This window comes from Osmerus mordax, chromosome 24 (assembly GCF_038355195.1).
Source record: "Osmerus mordax isolate fOsmMor3 chromosome 24, fOsmMor3.pri, whole genome shotgun sequence".
In the NCBI taxonomy this organism is placed as follows: Eukaryota; Metazoa; Chordata; class Actinopteri; order Osmeriformes; family Osmeridae; genus Osmerus; species Osmerus mordax.
Window position 1 is genome coordinate 6,405,906 of NC_090073.1, and position 20,285 is coordinate 6,426,190.

General features: G+C 50.8%; 1 protein-coding gene across 1 annotated transcript in view; it reads left to right on the top strand.

Moving 5' to 3' along the window:
* Positions 1-20,285, top strand: part of LOC136933107 (fibrosin-1-like protein) — a 150,455-nt gene that overhangs the window by 31,911 nt on the left and 98,259 nt on the right. Inside the window, exon 5 of the mRNA XM_067228487.1 lies at positions 3,805-3,840. Coding sequence (XP_067084588.1) covers positions 3,805-3,840 — 36 coding nt within the window. The remainder of the gene's footprint in view (positions 1-3,804; positions 3,841-20,285) is intronic.

Genomic DNA, 20,285 nt, shown 5'->3' on the forward strand with positions numbered 1-20,285 from the left:
TATGCTAGCACATTTAAAAGACAAGTGGGCGGCGAAGAAAAGTGGAGGCTGGGTGTCGGTTGGCGGTAAAGCTGGAATAATGCAATTTAGATACAGGGGAAGTAATGAGAATTTATGCAAAATCCCATGCGGCTCATTTTAAATGAATGTAGAATATGCTTCCTAACTAATGCCTGTCAACCAGGCCTCCCAAACCTCACGAAATTCAATCAGACAGTTCATTTAGCTGACGAAAGCCAGATAAAGGAGAGAAGAGAGGGAAAGAGGGAGACAGGGAGGGAGAGAGGGAAGGAGAGGGAGGGAGAGGGAGAGAGGGAGAAAAACAGATATTCAAATTTACAGCGGCAGAAGCAATTGAGAGGAAAAAAAATATGATGGGAAGAAAATGTTTTTAATGAACTTATTTAACGCGTTGTTTAAGCGATTCAAAAAGCCCACAGAAAATCCGGAGATGTGGAAAAAACAGCCCTCTTCTCCTCCTCCACCTCCCTCCCTCCCACCCACGTTTCATTTTTTTTCTGCCTCCCTTTGCCCTGCTTTCGTAAGCCTCTTCCCCCCCTGCTATTTCTCATGAATTTGTGTAAAAGGCTGTTTTTTAATGAAAAAGTCAGAAGGAAGAGGCGGTCTTGGCAGATAAAAGGGGCGATGGCGTCTGACAGCTCTGACAGGAAAATACGACAGCAGAGAGAGGGCTGGGAGGGGGGCAGGGGGGGGCTGGGGGCGGAAGGACGGCCGGGCGGGGGGTGATGAGGGGGTGGGGGGTGGACTGTTGAAAATTGCACGTCATAATCGGCACCGGTGTTAGATATGGCATGTGTCTCTAATCTGCTGCCAAATAAATGGTGCACAGGCACTGATGGCTGTGGCCCTCCATCTCTCTCCCTCCCTCCCTCTCTCTCCATCCCTCCCTCCCTCCCTCCATCCCTCTCTCTCCATCCCTCTCCCTCCCTCCCTCCCTCCATCCCTCTCTCTCCATCCCTCTCTCTTCATCCCTCTCTCTCTGTCCATCCCTCTCTCTCCATCCCCTCCCTCCCTCTCTCTCCATCCCTCCCTCTCCATCCCTCTCTCTCCATCCCTCTCTCTCTCTCCCCTCCTCCGCTGAGAAAAAGCCTTCAGCCTCAACATGCAAGGGTCTTCTCAACTCTATCTCCATTTCCTTTTGCTTTAAAATGCAATTCTCCACCTCTGCATTGTAAAGAGCAATTCTAATTGCTCTTTACCCCCCCCCCCCCCCAAAAAAAAAAAACATCTATAAAAGCACGTTTCATATGAACATCAAAGTGGAAACGTGGCTTTCGGAGATCCCAGCTAACGATGGCGCGGGGCACGGGGAGACGAGCGCGGTTCTGTTGTCGGGTAGTCAAGGGAAAAAACGGAGACAAACGAGGCCTCTCTGCGTGCTGGCGGCGGTGAAAACAGCCATGCATCAATTTGGGGCCGCAGCGGTGATGATTTGTAAAGGTTGAGGACGTGTTTGTTGATTGCCACGCCGGAGCCTTTATCTGTTTACTTTGAATAGGTAATTGTGCCGTGCTCGGGTTCAGCTGGGCCACAGCACTAAGCCATGCAGGGATTAGGGAAATGTGTGTGTGGAGTGGGGAGGAGGAGGAGGAGGAGGGGGGGAGGATTTGCACTGCATCTGTGTACGCTGTGTGTAAGGCAGGGAGGAAGGTAGGAGGGGTGGCAGCAGTGCTGGAGTCTTCCACGCCTCACCCACTCACCTGCTCACTTTTTGCCAACGAGAGAGAGAGCGAGGGAGAGAGAGGGAGAGGGAGAGGGAGAGGGAGAGGGAGAGGGAGAGAGAGAAACTCCTGAATGCAGACCCGGATTTTCAACACTTCACGCTTCGCCTGCCCTGATTGGCCAACTCCCGGCTCCCTGTACCTTGACGAACCAATCGTTCTTTGGCCCCTGCGCGGAAGAGGAAAAGAAAGTGAAGGCTTGCCTCGCTCGTCACCATGGCAGTTCGGGAGGGGGAAGGGGAGGGGGAGGGGGAGGGTGGACCGGTGGTGGTGGGGGGGAGGGGGGGGGGGGAGAAGAGAGGATTAGGGGGCGGATTTAGCAACATTGCCGTTTTCTTTAGGGCTGTTTAGTTAACCTTAAAATGCCGTCAGAGTCCGCCCCTATCCCCCCTCCCCCCGCAAGTCCCGCCTCCCCCACCAAGACCCCCCCTCTCTCTCTCTCTCTCTCTCTCTCTCTCTCTCTCTCTCTCTCTCTCTCTCTCACTCACTCTGGGGCGGGTTTTTAAATCCTTTTGAAGTCCTAAGCGCTGCTGAAATCCATTGAGAGCCATGTATAATGGCTTTTAAGAGAGAGTGTTTAGCTGTAGCCCGACCCCATGGCTTATGAACCACAGCCTCTTTAATGGATTTTTTCCCCCCCCCTCTCTCTCTCTCTCTCTCTCCCCTTCACCCGGACTAAATCGAATGGATTGTCCCTCATTATCATTTAAATAAGCCTCTCTTTCTACCCCAAACGCTCCAACTTGAATGAACCCTGCATAGTAAGGCTAATTCCAAATGGCCTTGGCCTCCCACCACTAATGCGCGTGCACACACACACACACACACATTTGCCCCCCTTTTGTGTCCGCATCTATGGCTCAGTTGCCCCCGCCTCGCCCTGGGTCTGGCGGCGAGGACAGCACAGGGGTGAAAAGAGCGGGAACAGCCTTTTGGAGCCCCGCTGACTTGACTTTCCGGGTCTCTGTAGGACACCACCCTAATCGTCACCATGGGGGCGGCCTGTGAATCAGAGGGAACAGAGGCGCTGATGAGGGCTGGAGCCCAGAGCAGGTGTAGGAGGGAGAGCGCGGGGGGGGGGGCGGCCGTCGGGATTGGCTGCGGCTTCGGGCCCCGCGGACGAAATTGGTCTGGCAGAGAAGTCCCCTCCTGAGACCGAGGGGGGAGAAATTGCCAATCGAAACGAAAGGAATAATGGAGGAGAAAGTGGAAGTGGAGGGAGATTTGGAGATTGGTATTCTGACGGTGCCCCCTGAGTGACAGGGAGAGCTGGAGAGGAACAGAGCTCCACACTTTCATGGCCTCCCCTCCATCCGGTCTCCCTCTTTTGATCTCTCTTCATCCGTTTTGGGCCCATTGGATCTGCAGATGGACACGTTGTTAGGGCTGTAACATGCATTTACTAGTACACTACACCCACAACAGTAGGTTTGGGTCAGCATCGAATAATATAAAACAGAGCTTTACGGCTCGCTTGCTGTACATACTACTTCAAAATTATATTAACGTATCATTGTCCACAAAGTAACCTACCTATAATATATGCGTTATATAAATCCTTTAAAATGAGAATGTACTGTGAGGGTGAGGGTGATGCACTGAAGTGAATAGACAAGGTAATACTGTGGAGGTAGATCTTTCTAGATGAACTTCCCAAAACACTGCAGCCTGTTAGGTACTGTCACCTGACTAATGGTTGCACAGTAGTTTTTGTAATGGTGCATATGGACTCATTTGTTCTCATTGAAAAGTCATAAGAATCCCACCGCGAGCATTAACGTTTCAAATCCAACCACCATATGTTCATACCTACCTCAACCGGGAGCCCCCCAGTTCAATTGAGCCACCAACAGTAGGGGCACTTGTTTTGACAGCGAGCCCCGGCCCGCTTTCCCTCCCCCCGGTCAAGGCAAGAATGAGTGGAAGGGGGGAAAAAAGGTTAAGGTGAATATTGCTATGAAAGCGCGGGGGGGGGGGGGGGGGGGGGGGGGGTGGCTTCATCATGTCTCTGTCTCAGGGACGAGCGGTCCTTAAAGGTCAACTGTGTTCTCTCTTCTTACAGAGCTCCCCGCTCTCCCTGTCTGGCCGAGGCTATTCGGTAAGTGACATTTTCATGCTTCACGACTTTACGGCAGAATTACAATCTCCTGCTTTATGGCCCCGTCGCTCGACATTTTAATTATGTTAAATAGAGTAATGGAGAAATCATGATATTAGAAACATCGCTCCTGGTCGACCGACTGATTAAATTGAGGGAAGGTGTTCTGCTCCGGCTCGACCCTAAAGAGCTTCTTTTATCGGCATCGATCACACGGTCCGCGCTCCAGCAGTTTAACTGTCACGCGCTAAAGTCTTCATCCAAGAGCTGACAGTGCACTGAAGACCTCTTCACTCCGTTGTCAGATAATATGCTTAAAAGCCATTTAAAGTGCTTATATTATGATATACCCCCACCACCACCTTCCCAACCATAGTCCGCGGTGCATATACACTTATCCTGAACATTCAAAGCTGTTATTATTTTGTTAGTTGGGTCGATTTAAATTGCCATTGCATGGAGAACGTTCTGGCTTGTTTTAGGTAAAATAGCCCAAAGTAAAAGCGTAATGTTTGAGAACTTTTTCAAATCTCGTCAGCCAAACCCGTTCATACCCTGTCTCCCACGGTGTCTGAAGGAGACTATTTTTATCTCCTGAAAGCTTCTGTTGCCTTCAAGCTCATGTTGCCTTTTACTTGTGTGTGTTTCATCCAGACCTCATGAATCTGTTGAGTTTTTTGGGGGCGTTTTCATCTATGATGTTGATTCCATCCAGTGTATGGCTTCAGATGATATATTCCAATGAACCTGTTTGTCCTCTACATGAAGGGGAGCAACAGAGACCCTTTCAAGCTTCCAAGTGACATTGCGGATGGCACTTCCCATCGCATCTCCACCACACCCATCATCGCAAACAAACAAACGACAACAAACGCTTTGTCACCGTTAATCAGGATCCGAACGCTGCAGAGACGGAGTCGAAAGGGCCAGACGCAAAAAGCTAGACTCGAAAAAGACGTCGATCTGCGCGGGTTCGTCGTTTTGCCCCCCTTCCCTCCTTTTGGCTGCTGCGTCAAATTGAACATGTCACATTCCTATTCCCGAGCGGGGCTGCGTCGCTCGCAGATAGATGAAAACAAACAGGACCTCCGGAAAAAAGCTGCGCGGGCCCTTTTGGCTCGAGCTGTCTGTTTGAGTCGGGGCGGCGGGAGGGAGGAACTCTCTTCATGTGCCGCGTGCTCGGGCGGAGGGATTCCAAGAGAGGGGGGAGAGAGCGAGGGAGCACAGGCGGCAGTGGCGAGAAGTCTCAAGTTGTCACTCTCCCTGGTCGCCCTTGTTATCGGATGCCCGCTATCTGATGCTGCTATCTGTGGTAGAGCCCCCCCCCCCCCCCCCCCCCCAGGCCCTCACCGCTCCCTGAGGCAGTGGGGCTGCTGTGGGCTTGGCCCGGGGGTGGGGGGGGGGCGGGGTGGGTCGCGCTTGGCGCTTGGCGCTTATCTACAGGTGTTCCAAGGACTCTCCAGTGGGTGTAAGAGGCCTGTCAGGGGGTGTGCGGTTGGGGCGGGGGGGTGTTATGGCTGGAGGAGGGAGCGTGTGTGTGTGTGTGTGTAGGGGTGTGGGGGGGGGGGGGGCAGGCAGGCAGGGAAGCAACAGCAAATGCCTCCAGATAAACAGCAGGAACTGGGTTATCTGATGGTCAGCCCTGGGCCCGATCGACATCTCCTGGCCCGCGTGTCCTTCGCAGAAACCCCCCCGCGGGCCTCGGGGTAGGGGTGGGAGCGTGGGTGATGGAGGAGGAGGAGGAGGGGGGGGGGGCGCCTATCTCTGTCACAAGGCACCGAGAGGTAAGAAGGAAGGGGAAAAAAAGAGAAGCCCGATCTCTCTCTCGACAGTTTGTTTACCATGGCTACGAGAGATAACGCCTCTATCATATCCTCCCACCTTCTGCCTGCTGCGGGGTGCCGTCTGCAGGGCCTCGGCTCTGGAGAGAAGGATCCCCTCACATGTGAAGGAGTCGGCCTTTCAGCGCGAGTCGAACAGGAAGGCAAAATAAACTGTGGGTTCCAAGCGGATGCGTGTGTGCCACTGTTAGGATCGTGCTTTTTTCAAAAGCAAAGAGGGTACATTTGTGGAAGGTTTCCTGTGTGGCCTTTTTCAAAATTCTTGACGTGACAGGTTTACTAAATCCCTGTAAGCTGGACAGGTTATAGTCCAAATTTTACCTTCAACTTTATCTTCAACTGTTCTATACAAGTCCAGATAACCGAGCATTTGAAAAAACTGTTTTCCACAGCGTGTAGTAGTAGTAATGGCTTTTGCACAAAACAGCACTGTGACAAATATGAGCTGTACCCAGTCAGTTCCTGTTGTCTATCGCTATTCTTTGTTTTTACTTGATTCCGTTGCATGTGTGGGAAACAAAACCAAAACCAGTTGCTAATCTGTACAACACTCTCGACCGCTGAGTCAACAGGCGATAAAGAAGAACTCGGAGAATAACTATCTCCCTGACAGAAAAGTGGAGATAGGATTGTTTATCAGTCCAGCCTCCTTCCTCTCCTTGGCTTGTTCTGAGGTTTTTTATTACAGTGTCACCCTCCGTGTTGAGGGAGACAATATCTCGGCCATTTCCTGGGAGGCTACCTGTGGGTTTCTCCAGCAGAGACGGGCCTGGGCTCCGGTGATTCATCTTCCTCCTGGGGGTCCTTCATAACCCCCCCCCCCCCACACACACACACACACACACACACACACACACACACACACCATCTGTGCCTGTGCAGATACAGGCTTTAAGAGATGGGGAAATGTCCAAATATCTCCCTGTGACTATCTCCGCGTCCTATCTCCACTGCAGGCTTGAAATAGAGCAGAGAGGGAGGCGTTTATGGAGGGGGGGGGGAGAAAAACAACCTGCCTCCTTCTCAGAGATGAAGCGATCGAGCTTCTCTAGCTCCTCTAGCCGAAGCAAAGGCGGTTCTTGTTTCTCTCTTCCCCCGTTCTCAAATGGGGGAGCGGTCTGGACTTTTGCGGGGAGTCGAGAACGCGCCGGTGCGTTCCGGGAGTTGAATTGCGGCGAGGTCACAGGGTGGCACGTTAGCAGAGTCTAGGTCGAGCTGTGCCTCGGAACTCACAGACACAGCCGTCTAATTTCGCTTATGTAAAACTGTTTTTGTCTTTCTAAACCAGCCTTGTTTTAAAGATTAGCCATGGATGACCTCCATTTAGTTAAAAACAAATAGTCAAATACAAGGATTATGTCACTTAATTATAACGGGAGTCATTAAAAGCTTCACGGTTAATTTAACAAATTGACACAGATCATTGGATTACGTTTCAAATAAACCGATTGTTTTTGAGCAAGGAGGGAAATTGAGTGGAAAATGATACATCATTTCAAATGTGATCTCTCTGTCACATTGCTCTGTAAACACAGCACAAATTGGTTTTTTTCTCTCTCTCTCTTCGCCTCTCTCTCCTTTTTTCTCTCTCTCTCTCTCTCTCCCACCCCCCGACCCCCCCCCCCGTCTCTTCACTTTCACCCTGTATCACCTTTAACCCCTCCCCTTATCCACCAATCCAATGCATTCCGGCCATGGTTTCAGACCTGTTCTGCACATGGAGAAACGTGATTCGGAGGAGCCAGCAGACGCAGCAGGTTAGGGGATTCAGATGGCCCGGCGGAGGGTCGGCTGCCTGTCAGGACGGCTCCACGGGGCCCCGGTCCAGGGTTCAGGGCCCTATTTGTTTATCCCCGCGTGCGTCCCTTCTTCAGAACAGGGGCCACGCCGCTACCCTCGCGCGCCGGGGGACTCGGGCTGTTGCCGCTAGCAACAATAAGAATTGCTGTTAACCACAGCAGGGCCCACAACACATCAATCATGTGCTCCAGATAAAGGGTTTACGCTTTTGAGGGTGGGTGGGTGGGTGAGGCGGGGGTGGGGTGGGGTGTGTGGGGGCGGTGGAAGGGGGGGGGGGGCTCTCTGAATGGTGGGGCTGGAATCCTTTTCCACTGGCTGCAAAACACACAGCCTTGACTGTGGAGGCCGGGCTCGTTCAGCGAGCGAGAGGGGCCCGCTTGGTTTTTCCACCCTGGGCCGCCCCCCGGCCTCGGAGACGTATAAAGTCCGCCCACACACAAAAGCTACTGTGGGAGAAGTCATTTGAATAAAAAGACAACATGGTGAATTAGTGTATGGCCCTGGCCTACAGAAATCGCCAGGCATAGTTTGCTCGTTCTAAATTAACTCCTAATTGCTTTTGCCACTCGGCTTTGCTGTTTAGGCTGCTTAAAGTGTTAGCTGTTCAGCACATACACCGCAGTCAGACTTGAGTTGAAATCAGTGATTGAAACTCCTTTAGAATCTCATCCGGTTCGAGACAACATTCTAGAATGTGGTATTTGTCATGAAAGTGACTTCAATGGTTCATCTGCGACCCTTTCTCCTGAAAACAAAACCGAAGGCCACTAACGAGAGAGCGAAATCTGGATAGCTCGGCTAACTCGACGTCCCTGGAATAGATTCTCTAATGCACGGGCGGTGTTATTCCAGCCAGGTTGGCAGAATTCCACATTTCCAAGCACACAGTGGGTAATGGGTAAACAAACATTAGGGCCTCCAGGGTTGTCCAGTCTCCCTCTCTCCATCAGTCATCAGCGGTTTGTCCCTCACCTCACATCAGCCTCACTTCAGCAACCAGACCGCTACGCTAGCACACAACCATCACACAACCATCACACAACCATGCTCCCAGGACCCGTTTACCTGCCCACTTTTCTTGTTCCGTTTGGCTGGTGCTTTAGACAGACAAAGTCACACTGTGCCACTTTGTCACATGTTCCATATACCCAATCAGGACTCAAATTACATGCCACTCTCATTCATATAAAGACTCTTAAGACGGTCACGAAGGCTTTTAATGAGCGCTGTAATGAACGTTCAGGGTGTTGGCAATTCTCCTAGATGTTACTGTGGCTTTTATGGCCCATTATAACATATAATTTGCTGATGCAAATTATAGTGCTCAATGTCATTATCCAAACTGGGGACCTGATCGTAAATTAAAGCTTCAAATTACGAGCCACTCTGTGGCGGGCCGAGGAGCGATTGGCTGGAGCCTCACAGGGGGAGAGATGAGTGGTGCCCCCCTGTGGGCTGGGGGGGATCTTCATTTCTATAATCAGCCTCTGTCTCTCTCTGTGTCTCTCTCTGTCTCTCTCCCTTTTAATCACTCTCTCTTTGTCTCTTTCCTCCCCCATCTCTCTCTTTGTCTGTGTCTCTTTTTCTCAGTCTCTCTCTGTCTTCTTTATCCCCTCTCTGACTCTCTTTCTCTCTTTCACTCTCACTCATTAGACAAATAAGGCCAGTATTAAGAGTGGAAAGGCACTGGTGTTTTCCAGTGAGCAGGACTAACAAGAGGTGTATTCTGATATGGACAATCGTTTATTTATTTCCTTTTCTTTCCATCTTTCTTTCAATCTGTCTTTCTTTATTTCCTTCCCTCTCCTTCCACCTGAGTGCACCGGAGGGAACATAATAAATCATTAAGATTTATCACACCGCTGTTTATTAATTCACCGCCACGAGTGTAATATTAGTCTGTGTCATTTAAAGGCACAGGCACATCAGTGATCGACTGTCCCTCGAGGAAAACCACGGAAGCCATTCAGTTCGGGCAAAAAAAAAAAAAAGCAATGCTATGATTTGAGGTCAGTCCTCTTTCACGAGGCAATCTCCCCCCCCCCCCCCGCAAACGTATTCCCCGCGTTCCTCCTCCAACTCCCTCGCGTGAAACGTTGCGTCTCTCGTCTCGTGTGGAAATCCACTCTGCCGTGGGCTCTCTTTTTTTCCGGAGCTAGCTATTGTTTAGGGAGGTAGTGGTGGGGTGGGGGGGTGGGGGTGGAACGACAACACAAACAAACGGAGGGATACCTGTGATGGCGGCGCCCGCTGGGCCTGAGACCTGCGCGGGCTCGCCAGGAGAAGAGGAAGAAAGGCGTTTGTGCAACGGCTAGCTGGAGGCGGAGGAGCGGCGCGGAGCCAGCGCCGAGCGCAGCCAGCGCCGAGCGCAGCCAGCCGAGGCGAAGGCCCGCGGGCCCTCCCAGAACCACGAGAGCTCCGGCTCGGCGCAAACAAAGCTCCAAATCAGCGGAAGCCTGGGGCAGAGACGTTCCACACATGACAGGTTTGGGTTTTGGCCCCCGACGGATTCCAGCTTTGGTTTCCAGAACAAGAGAGCGTTTGGTGTCTGGTTTCTCTGTGTGTGTGTGTGCAACTTTCACCCTACCTGTTATACCTCCTGGCGTCAAAAGCCTTACATTTCTTTTGAGGGTGTTGGTGACATTCATTAGTTTTTCATTTTAAACTGAATGTTCAATTCAGTCAAAGAGAAACCTGTAGTTCCTGTGAGGAGAACAACCATACATGCTGTGTATTAGCTTACAACACAAGTGCATGAGTGCTGATAGGACGTTCCACACACATAAACACCCCCATGGAAATTATCTTTGGCCTCTTTCCCTCCCCCAGTTGAGAATCTCACCAGGCCAGTCAATTTACCCTCCACTTAAGTGTGCGGTTCCCGAAACCATCCGAAAGTTACTACTAAGTAGGTCATGTTCTGCCGTTCGTCGTCTAATCACTCAGCGAAAGCGCAGCTTCTTGAGCATGAGCCCCTGAGTGTGGCTCTGGACCGCCTCACTGGCACGCTCGCTCCTTTGATTTTCTGTCATGTTTTTTCCCCTCTCTCTCCCTCTCTCGGTCCCGTCCCCCCCCCCTACCGTTTCTCCACCCATTTCTGACAGTGCGTGACACCCCCCCCCCCCCATCATCCTCCTCCATCCCCCCTCTCCCACTCCTTCCCCCCCCCCCCCCCCCCCCACGTCCATCCCTCATGCTGTCAAGGAGCAGCAGGTAAAGGCGTCAGCTCCTGGGAGGAGTGGGGTCTATTATACCTCCAGCTGATGCCGCTGCTGTTTATGAGGAAAATAACTGTTAATGACAGTGTAACCTCCCCCCAGAGACCCTGAACAACAAAGACTGGGGGGGGGGGGGCACTCTGTTTGGTTTGAACAACAAAGACTGGGGGGGGGGGGGCACTCTGTTTTGGTTCTCTCTCTCTCATCTCTCTCTCTTCTTGATATCTCTTTCTATCTCTCTCTCGTCTTTCATCTCTCTACCTCTTCTCATATCTTTCTGAGAAAAAGTCAAGCGCATGTGGTTTTGTAGCTCGTTCCATTGTGGTTCTGCCGCTGGGCTAACAGATGCACTGAGCAGGCACAACACAGACATCCTGTACTGCGTGTGCGTGCGTGTGTGTGTGTGTATCTCCGTGCCAACGGGTGCAGAAGTTCACCTCAGCCTGGTGTGCAGCCCCCAGCAGGAACACGACATGCACAGCCTCGCCGGCGCGGCTCGCCCTGCGCCCTGAGGCTTTGCGAGTGGCCATGTCTAGGTCACGCTACCTCTCCCCCCCCCCCCCCCCCCCCCACTCCACCTGAACCGTGCCTCCACCCACAGAGCTGCCATCCAGATCTGCCCAATTGGACAGAAGAGGTCATGTTTAGTTAAAAAGGAGGCGTCATCATAATCGCATTGTGGTCTTACAGCGTTTAGCAAGTGGATCCCTCCCAGTGGTAGCCTCTGTTGTCAGCTGTCTGGTCTTCGCGCACGAGCCTTCGCGGTCGACGCCATCTCCATGTCATTATTCGTGCTGGTTCCATGACATCTCTCTCCGCCTCTGGACACTCCAGACGGAGGGGGGGATTGTGTTCGGGGGGGGGGGGGGGGGGGGGGGGGGGGGGGGGGGGTTCCGCCGAGGGCCGCACCTGTTGGGGTACGAGAGCCACATGTTTCCACTCTCTCCTGCGACACGGAAATCTGACCGTCCTGACACTGAAACCCGATCTGATTATCAGGCCATGATCTCTGTCATCTGACCGAGTGGAGCTCCTGCTCGGCCTTTGATTTAGAGGGACGCGGGGGCCGGCGCGGTGGCCACGCTGGGTCTTTGTGGGACGCAACTCCAAGCACGGTCACATGTCCTGGCCCATTCTCCCTGTTACAGGGAGATGTAACTGACCAGCAGTCTCCAGAGAACGGCTGCTAGTGTCATCTCTGACAGTCTCGTCTCGTACAGTTAAAACCTCCCTCACAGCCATAATCAGATTCCATTGTCTTTTATGCCTCTCATAATAGTATATGTGTATATATATATAATCATGATATGTATATTACAGACCCTTAACCCAGGTGTACCCTCTGGGTTGTGACCCCCCCCTCTCGGCCAACCTCTTCCACCCCCTCTTACCCTCCCAGCAGAAACCAGACCACAGATGCATCACTACAGGGACACACACACTACCCTCCCACACCTGTCACCCACAGCCTTTGTGTGGAACAGGTCTGGGTGTGTGTGTGTGAGATCTGGATGGGTGGGTGTGTGTGTGCGTGAGGGGGGTGGGTGGGTGGTGCATTTCCCCTGCCTACGTGGCCCTGCTCCGCACCAACCTGTCTAGCACCACCCTGTCTATCCTAGCCCAGTACCACCCAGCGCTAGCCAGTATCACCCAGCCCAGCCAGTACCACCCAGCCCGGCCAGTACCACCCAGCCCAGCCAGTATCACCCAGCCCAGCCATAGCCAATCTGGTACCCAGCCTCCTGCTCCCTCTGCCCAGCCAAAGCAGTGGGGTGTCCTGGCCTGGGCCTGGCTTCATTACGCCTGCCAGATGGGCTGAGAATTAGACTCCAACTCCCACGATGCATGGGTAGTGTGGGAGGGAGGAAGGCGAGAGAGGGTGGTGGTGGAAAAGTGAAGGAGGGAGAGAGGGAAGGGGGTGGGGGTGAGGGTGGGGGGGGAGGAATGGTTTTTGTTTTCATTTACGTTGCAAGTTATTACATTTTAATGTAACACCTCTGGGACACGGCAGCATTAAATGGCTGTTCTTGAATAATCGACACTAACTGCAAGCTAATGCTGGGAGAAATGAAATAGCGAGCACAGCAATTTGGCACAGTGATTATGGGCTCCTCTGAGGCACTTCCTGATGATTTAAGAATGCTAACATTTAAGCAAGTCAGATCTCATTACTCTTCAAGGTTAAATCGAGCTGGGTCGGCAGGGAGGCAGCTGCTAGTTCGGAAATAGTGGTCTCTCACTCTTTTCTTCATTTGTTCTCCTTCTAATTTTCTTACCTCGTTTTCTTTTTCATTTCTGCATTTCGCCGTGTCCCTCTCACATGCTTTGAAACTGGCTCATTGAAAATGGCGGTTGCTGAGGGCTGGAATCAGTGAGACCCCCTGTGACACTGCGGAGGCAGCTTTTAATTGGATCAGTGATATTCACTTCCTGAGCTTTAATTTGTCCTCCCTGCCAAGGAACATGACTTGCTGTGAGCAATAGGGTATTACTTTCTATCCCGACTACACGGTATATATTCCAACGGGTCGTGTGCGCGGGTGCGTCTTGCTTCAAGCAACCCCCCACCTCATTTTCTTCGAAAGGCCCTCACAGAAAACAAAAGCAAATGATTTCTTTCCTCTCACTGAATACACATAGCATCTTTTCTGTTTCATCCCTTTCTTCCCTGGCTGAAATCACTTTCCAAGCAATTCCCGGCGTCCTTTGTTCGTCGTGTACCTCGTTCGCCCGTTCGCATCTGTTCCGCCACACAACCTTGATCCAATTAGGTGACACGGGGATGGCTTACTTCTCCGTAAGCCAAACAGACGTGGAAGGTTATAACAATACGGAAGCATCTCCCTTCCTCGTTACAGGGCGTCAGATCCTTTTAAACGTGTTTACCCGCCGTTTATATGTCAGCTCGTATCCACGGGGCTCAGCTGGGGAAAGTGAAAGGCGATGAGGATAATGACACGAGCGGGAGGCCTGGCTTCTCGCTGGATGCAGATGCACTTTACTGTTCACCCACTACAGCCCTGTGACGAATCCTGCCGCCGCGCCGCTCTGCACAGCACAAAGTTCCAGGCAGATGGGTCGGACTTTTATCTCCCGTCTTCTGAAGGCAAGAGAAATCGAATACATTTGTTGCAGCCACCACTGCAATGAGATTTATTTAAAGCCAAGGCAGAAGCAGGCAGTTACTTTGGGGAATAGGATGTAGCCTATTACTGCTAGGAATTTTTCTTCTTTCTATTTTTACTTTTTACGCTGTTGTTTTTTTGCAGAGGAAGAACATTGCAAGTCAAATGTAATCATTATAACTCCGGTTTAGACACCGTTACCAAATAATATTAGGTTTGTTTTATTGCAGTTGCTTGTCAGGACAGTGACTTGAATCACACAATATTAGCAATGCCGTGGTGGATCTCAAGCAATCGACAATTTGTTTCTTTTCTTTTAATCTTCCAGTGCATCTTAAAACACAATTTACATACTCAGTGATTTGCATATACAATATAATTTGAAATATTCAAATCTGATGCTAACTGGCATGTAAGGCTTTCCATTTCCTGGTACAGTGGTTGAATAGTCACCTCATTGGCCTGTCTAATGGCATTCCAAGTATGAGGAACGTGCACCAGACCAGTTTTCTCCCAACTAAAAAGCCTCCTAATATCAACTAGGAATTTGCACATGAAACATTCACGGTTAAACCGATTAAAAGAGATGAAGGTGGGTTTGTTGTTTAAAGATCCCGTGACTGTTTAGAAATGGATTGAGAGCTGCGTACATATCTGCAGTTCTCTTAATCCAATGCCAAGATTTCTCCCCCAGCATCAACCCATCAACTGTATTTTTACATGTGGTTTTCACTTTGGCTGAGGAGTCAAACACAGGAAGCTTTCCAAATCAGTTTGTTTGTTTTGGTATATGACTTTGAACTGCGTGGTGAGGACTTGAGAATCCAGATATGTCAATCCTGATGTGTGGGTGTGAAAAAAAGCCTTATCTATGTGTTGACGAGGTGTTGAAAGGAGACATTGACAAATTCCACAACAAATGAATCAAATTCAGCTTACTGATATTGTGTGTTAGGTTGGCTGATTGACTGGATAGCTGGGGACTATATAGACTACCAGCGACACACTCTCCCAGCCAGGGGGAGGAATCCATCTCCCAGCTGAAATCCATTTCACCACCATGTAGCCCATTTCCATATCATCTCCCTATCATGTCTAGGAGGGAGGCCCTCCTATGTGCTCCGTGATATAATCTGCAGATAGATTCATACGTGATGATAAAAGATGGCTTTCGACAGGGGTACTTATTTGACATCATTGAACTGCCACCATGATGGATGGTGCAGGGAAACCCCAACCAAGCCGTCGGCTCCTGATCCCAAACTATTTATTGTCGCTGGCCCGGCTCAAGGTTCCTGTCAGCCTGGCTGGCAGTTTGAAAGAAATATCAAATTGAATTAAAATTGCTCGCTCACCCAAAACAGAGCCCCCCCCCACCCCCCCCCCCGCATGCCTTAAAGATCACACATCTGTTTCCCCCCCCCCCCTTTCCTAGTCATTGTTGCAAAGTCAATCCCTCTCTGGGTACGATAATGTGAATTATTCATGCCAACGGCGCCGCGGCACGCTTTATCACGTTAAAGTGCCCGTGACATTACTGATGGAACGGCTGCTCTCTGGCTAGCGGCTAGGCTAATGCAGCTGGAAGGAGGCTGGCGGAGTCACTGCTGGGGGGAGAGCAGAGGGGTGGATGAGGAAAAGGAGTGGGAAGGCTTTCGGGCTGTGCGCCGGGCTGCGGTTCTCACTCTCTGGTCTTCAGTGGCCTCCGCCTGTCGGACGGACTGCTCCCTGCCTGCCTTTCAGACGCGCTCCCTCCAAATCCAGCCCGTCTCATTATACAGGGGCCAACTTTCATGGCCGCCTAAATGACACGGCGACCGAGGTGCTTGGAATATTATGCTGACCTCCAGCTCCACAAGCCAGCCCTGGGCCCTATTGACTTGATCTGCCGTCCTAGTCCTTTAATCCTGGAGAGCTCTAGCCTGACGGCTCCCTAAGGTCCACAAAGGCTGCAGTGTGCGAGTTCACAGCCGAGAACAAGACCTCCACAGTTCCCCCGTCCTCCATGTTTGCTTTGAACGTTTGGGGAAAAGCCTGTCATCGTTTCTACCGGGAGGTACCGGAATGAAATCGAAGAGCTTCTTCCCTTTTTCTTTTTTTTCTCTTCAAACATTTTTTTTATGAGAGATTGCGCAATGGAATGTCACAAGGGAGGATTGAGTGCCTATCGCCCACGGGAGCTATAACTGCTAGTCACATTGCAGCTCCGGAATTCGATAAGGGAGCTCAATTGTAAGCGCAAAGAATTAACTTTGATCTTGATATTGCATATAAAGCATTGATTTATCCTCCGAAGAATAGAGCCAGGTTCTCGACGACGCATAATGGCTCCTCATAGGGACAGACTATCTGCCTGGCTCTGTCATGAAGGTGCTTGGCATTCAAGGCTAAGAAAGCTCTGATTGAGAGAGATTTCTAAGCCAGAGGGCTATCACATCTTGCATCTCTGTTTTTTTTCTCTCTCAGCTCAGCAGCCAACATGCAAATGGTCGGCCTGTCCCAACAGTTATTTTCAATGTTGTAAATCTATCTTCTAATCAGCCGGTACGATCTGGCAAAGGTGAAACACAAAGCAAACTAAAGGGAGGGGGGGAGGAAGGAAGGAAAGAAAAATATTTCCACTGTCAGTTTGCATTTAACAGCCGGCTGTGCGCTTTGTGCAGTTTCTCGCCTCTTTCAGCGAAACCGCCCGCGCGTCTATAAAGGTCCTCCCCGAGGTGAGCCAAACTGATACTTTGGTTCCCACACGCTCTGCTTGTCTGAGGTTTCACAACCGATAAAGCTTCGTGGCGGAGAGGAGCCGTGATGACAATCTCACCTGATTAGAAGAGGAGATAGAAAAGAAAAAAAAAACTAACCTCAACGCGACATAATGAGAATATAGGCGAGGTGATGAGCGAAAAGGAGAAGTCGTTCTGGTCTCACCCTGACCTCGGAGGCTGTCTGTTCCAGGTTTCAATTGTCACGTCTAAGATCCCCTTGCCTCTCCACTGATGAACAGGATGTGTGAAAAAGGGCGGGGGGGGGGGTGAAATACCACAGAGGCCTCTTTCTGTATGTCGCCCTTGTATTGATTCTATTCTGTAAAGTAGAACAGTCAGTGTTCCACACTGTTTTATTTTGATCATTTAGGGGCTTACTGTGACAAGCCATTGTTGCAATTTCACAGCGAAGACAAACAACCGCACGAGCTGTTTTTTTCAAAACCTATTCCTACATGTCATGGATGCTCTTTCGATTTTCTGTGGAATCACTTTAGCGACCCTTGCTCCTGCCAGTGCTGGAGGTAATACGGCTGGTGAGTCTCACGTCCGTGTCAGTGTGTCCTACCTCCTCAGTGGCGTTACAAGGCCCCACCAAAGCTAGCGCCGTGGGAGTCAGCCAGTCGGAAGGAGTGGGACTCCAGGGGCTTCTGGATGAGCAGGGGCCCACGTACGCAGGCCCTGGCCTGGGGTAGCCCGGGAGTTCATCCCCCTCTGGGACAAACTCTGGTACAACACACAGATGCTATCGCGCAGCCCCCAAAGTGGTCCGGGCGTCGATAGTGGTGTGATTGCATCGTCTTGTTTGTTTTGCACAGTAACTCATGGAAGCGTCTGACTGGTTTGTTCTAGGATGTCCCCGCTTGTCCCGGGCCTCAAGCGCTCTGTCGCTTCTTCCTGGTGACACGCTTGTTCGTGCTGGGGGTGAACCTGGGACGTTGTTTTGGAGGACTAATTCCTGATAGGATGTGTTTATTTCAAACAGAAATGGGTTTTCAGTCTCTTTTTAAATTCACCAAAATGGCAGATATGAGGAGCGGCTTCTCTTGTCTGCTGTTGTCATATTTTCCGGTTCGTAGAGTTGCCGTAGACCGTCATGGCTCAGACTGCAAAGTCACCATGTATTTCTCGGACCACGTCACCTCATATAGCCCCCCACCCCTGTGGCCTGGTGGGGCGGAGAGCAACCTGGAGCTGTGTGGGCGGAGCTGCTTTCATCTCAACACACCCTCAGTCCTGCGCCGCAGGCCTATGGAGTCATCTAAGGTCTTTTCACAAGTTTCAAAGCTGTAATTACACAAATGATCTGGGTTCCTATTGTTATGGCGACTTGTTGCTCCACTTGGAGGATTAGCATGTTGCCACGGCAGCAAATCCGGGGCAGTGGATCAATCACCTGACAACCAGCAACAGTCTAGCAAACGCAAATGACGCAGCCTTGCTTTACCTGGAAGTCATGTTTTGCTGTTTGGCATTTTCAATCCGCGCAAGCTTTCGAGACTGTCCATTATGTCTCCCCTCGCTCCCCCGTCCCTCCCCCAGCCCCCTCATATTTCCGTGTAGTGGAGTATTCAATTCCAACTGAGCGTTTTTTTGGTCTTCAAGGCACAGACATTCATTTGAGCCAATCACCTTTTATGGCTCAATTCATCAGACCCGTGGAAGACACGTCCAGGACTCTGGTGGTGACCGTCTCCCAGGGAGACAATGAGGCGTATCCACACAGGGAGCTTGTCTCACACTTTTAATGAGTTGCCGTTGGTGATTTTCGCCTCAGCTGTGTGTTTTTTTCTTTTCTTTCACGAGCTCGAAATAAATGTGTCCTCTCTGGCTGGACGACAGCCTCTTTAAATGTGTCGGATGGAATTCGCTGAATGCCAAGTAGGAAATGGCCCTTCGAAACGTCATTGAGCTTGTAAAATCATTTGTAAATCGCTGTATGTCTTCCTGTAAAGAGCGAGATGTGCTTTCACTGATTTGCACTTGGTTCAGCATATTTTTTATCTCATCTGTCGTAAATGGGAAGAACATATTTTATTTCCCAGATGGAGCTTCTGAACTTCAGTATTGAAATACTTAGCATTCCCGTTCACTTAAATATAGTAATTCTAGTGAAGTATAGAGAGTGCAGTGTCTACAATACCTCAAACATTGCTGTACCAGGAGACATGGCCAGAAACCAAAGCAGTGTCTTGCACCTGTCAGTGTGGGTGGCGACCTGTAGCAGTCTCTGTGGGGGTCATGTGATCCCTGTCCTGATTGTGGCGGGGACTCAACACAATGCTGTGACCTGGCTGAGGTAGTGAGCATATGACTCGGCCAAATCCCCCGGGGTTGGGTTAGCAGCATATCCACCCTGTGTGGGCCAGGGAGATAAGCCCTGGGCGAGGCTGGGAAGTCCTGGGCTGGGCCGGGCTGGCAAGGGGGAAGATTTGGCTTGGAGACAGTAGGATGATGGCAGAGCCTGTAAGCAATGCCAAAACCCGTCCACAGATGAGTCAGATCTCATTCCTACTCCTAGCCGCCTCGACACACCAGGCTTGGAGGGATATCGCCGCAACTGAATAGACCGCGCTAACGTTCCCTGGGATGTGCGGGAACCTCAATGAATCCTCAACATTAAAAAGTCAAGACAGGCCATTCGACAGTGTCACGCAGCCATTGTCTGCGGGCATTGTCGGAGATGAAAAATACTTTTAATTTCAAGTGTCAGAAACTTGCCAGCTTGATGGGGCCCATCCATACTATGTGATGACTTTAGAAACCTCTAATGGAATCTGTGTGTGCTCACTCTCTACGGACAGGGCTGCCTATGGCCACCAGGCTTGTCGGATCATTGGATTCCAGTTCATAGCTAGGGCTAGCCCTGAGAAGGCCTCAGATGAGATTGGGCCTCCCTGGGCTCTCTGGTTCAGGGTGTCTGACGGCACAGGGGCTCAGATATCTGGCGGAGAGGCCTGATAATCTGCCACTTAGGACGGCTGTCTGTGTCAGCAAGTGTACAGGGATTGTCCCGAGGGAAATATCAGAGTTTCAGATACGTCAACCCTGCCCTTCTCCGGCATACCTAATGTCCCTCGCTCATTTACATGTCATTTGACATATTCATATCCAAAGCGACGTGCCAGTGCATATACCGTAGAACGTTCAGAAGTGCACGGTTGTAAATAGCAGTATTTCGGTGGTACATGTGGTACCCTTACAACGCATTAGACTTCACCCCATACATACTCCCCCCCCCCCCCCCCCCTCACACACACACAAATGAAGTCGTGTGAAACAGTGAACCTTTATAATGACTTAGTCTCTAATTTTGTTCATGTATTTTCCCTCTCCCTCCCCCCCACCCCCCTCTCTCTGCACGTCTGTGTAAATGAAAACTCTCTGTTGACACGTCGGAGCGCGGCGCTTTTTTATTAGCGAACGAAGGGAAGTGGTAATGAACTGTGAAGATGCTGCTTCCTTCAATTTGGAGCCGAGGTATCACCCGCCTTTTATGTGTCGGCTGCCAAAACACCAGATTATTATTCCATCCAGACACAGCCTGAAATTAGCCTTGGCATTCCTCTTCCTTTGTTAATATTCAATGTCAGAATGGCAATTTGCTCAATTTTCTCGACTTTCGCATCGATGATACACTAAATTATGTACAAGCCGTGGAATCATGACTGCTCTCGCTTTCTTCTGGAAGGTGTGTGG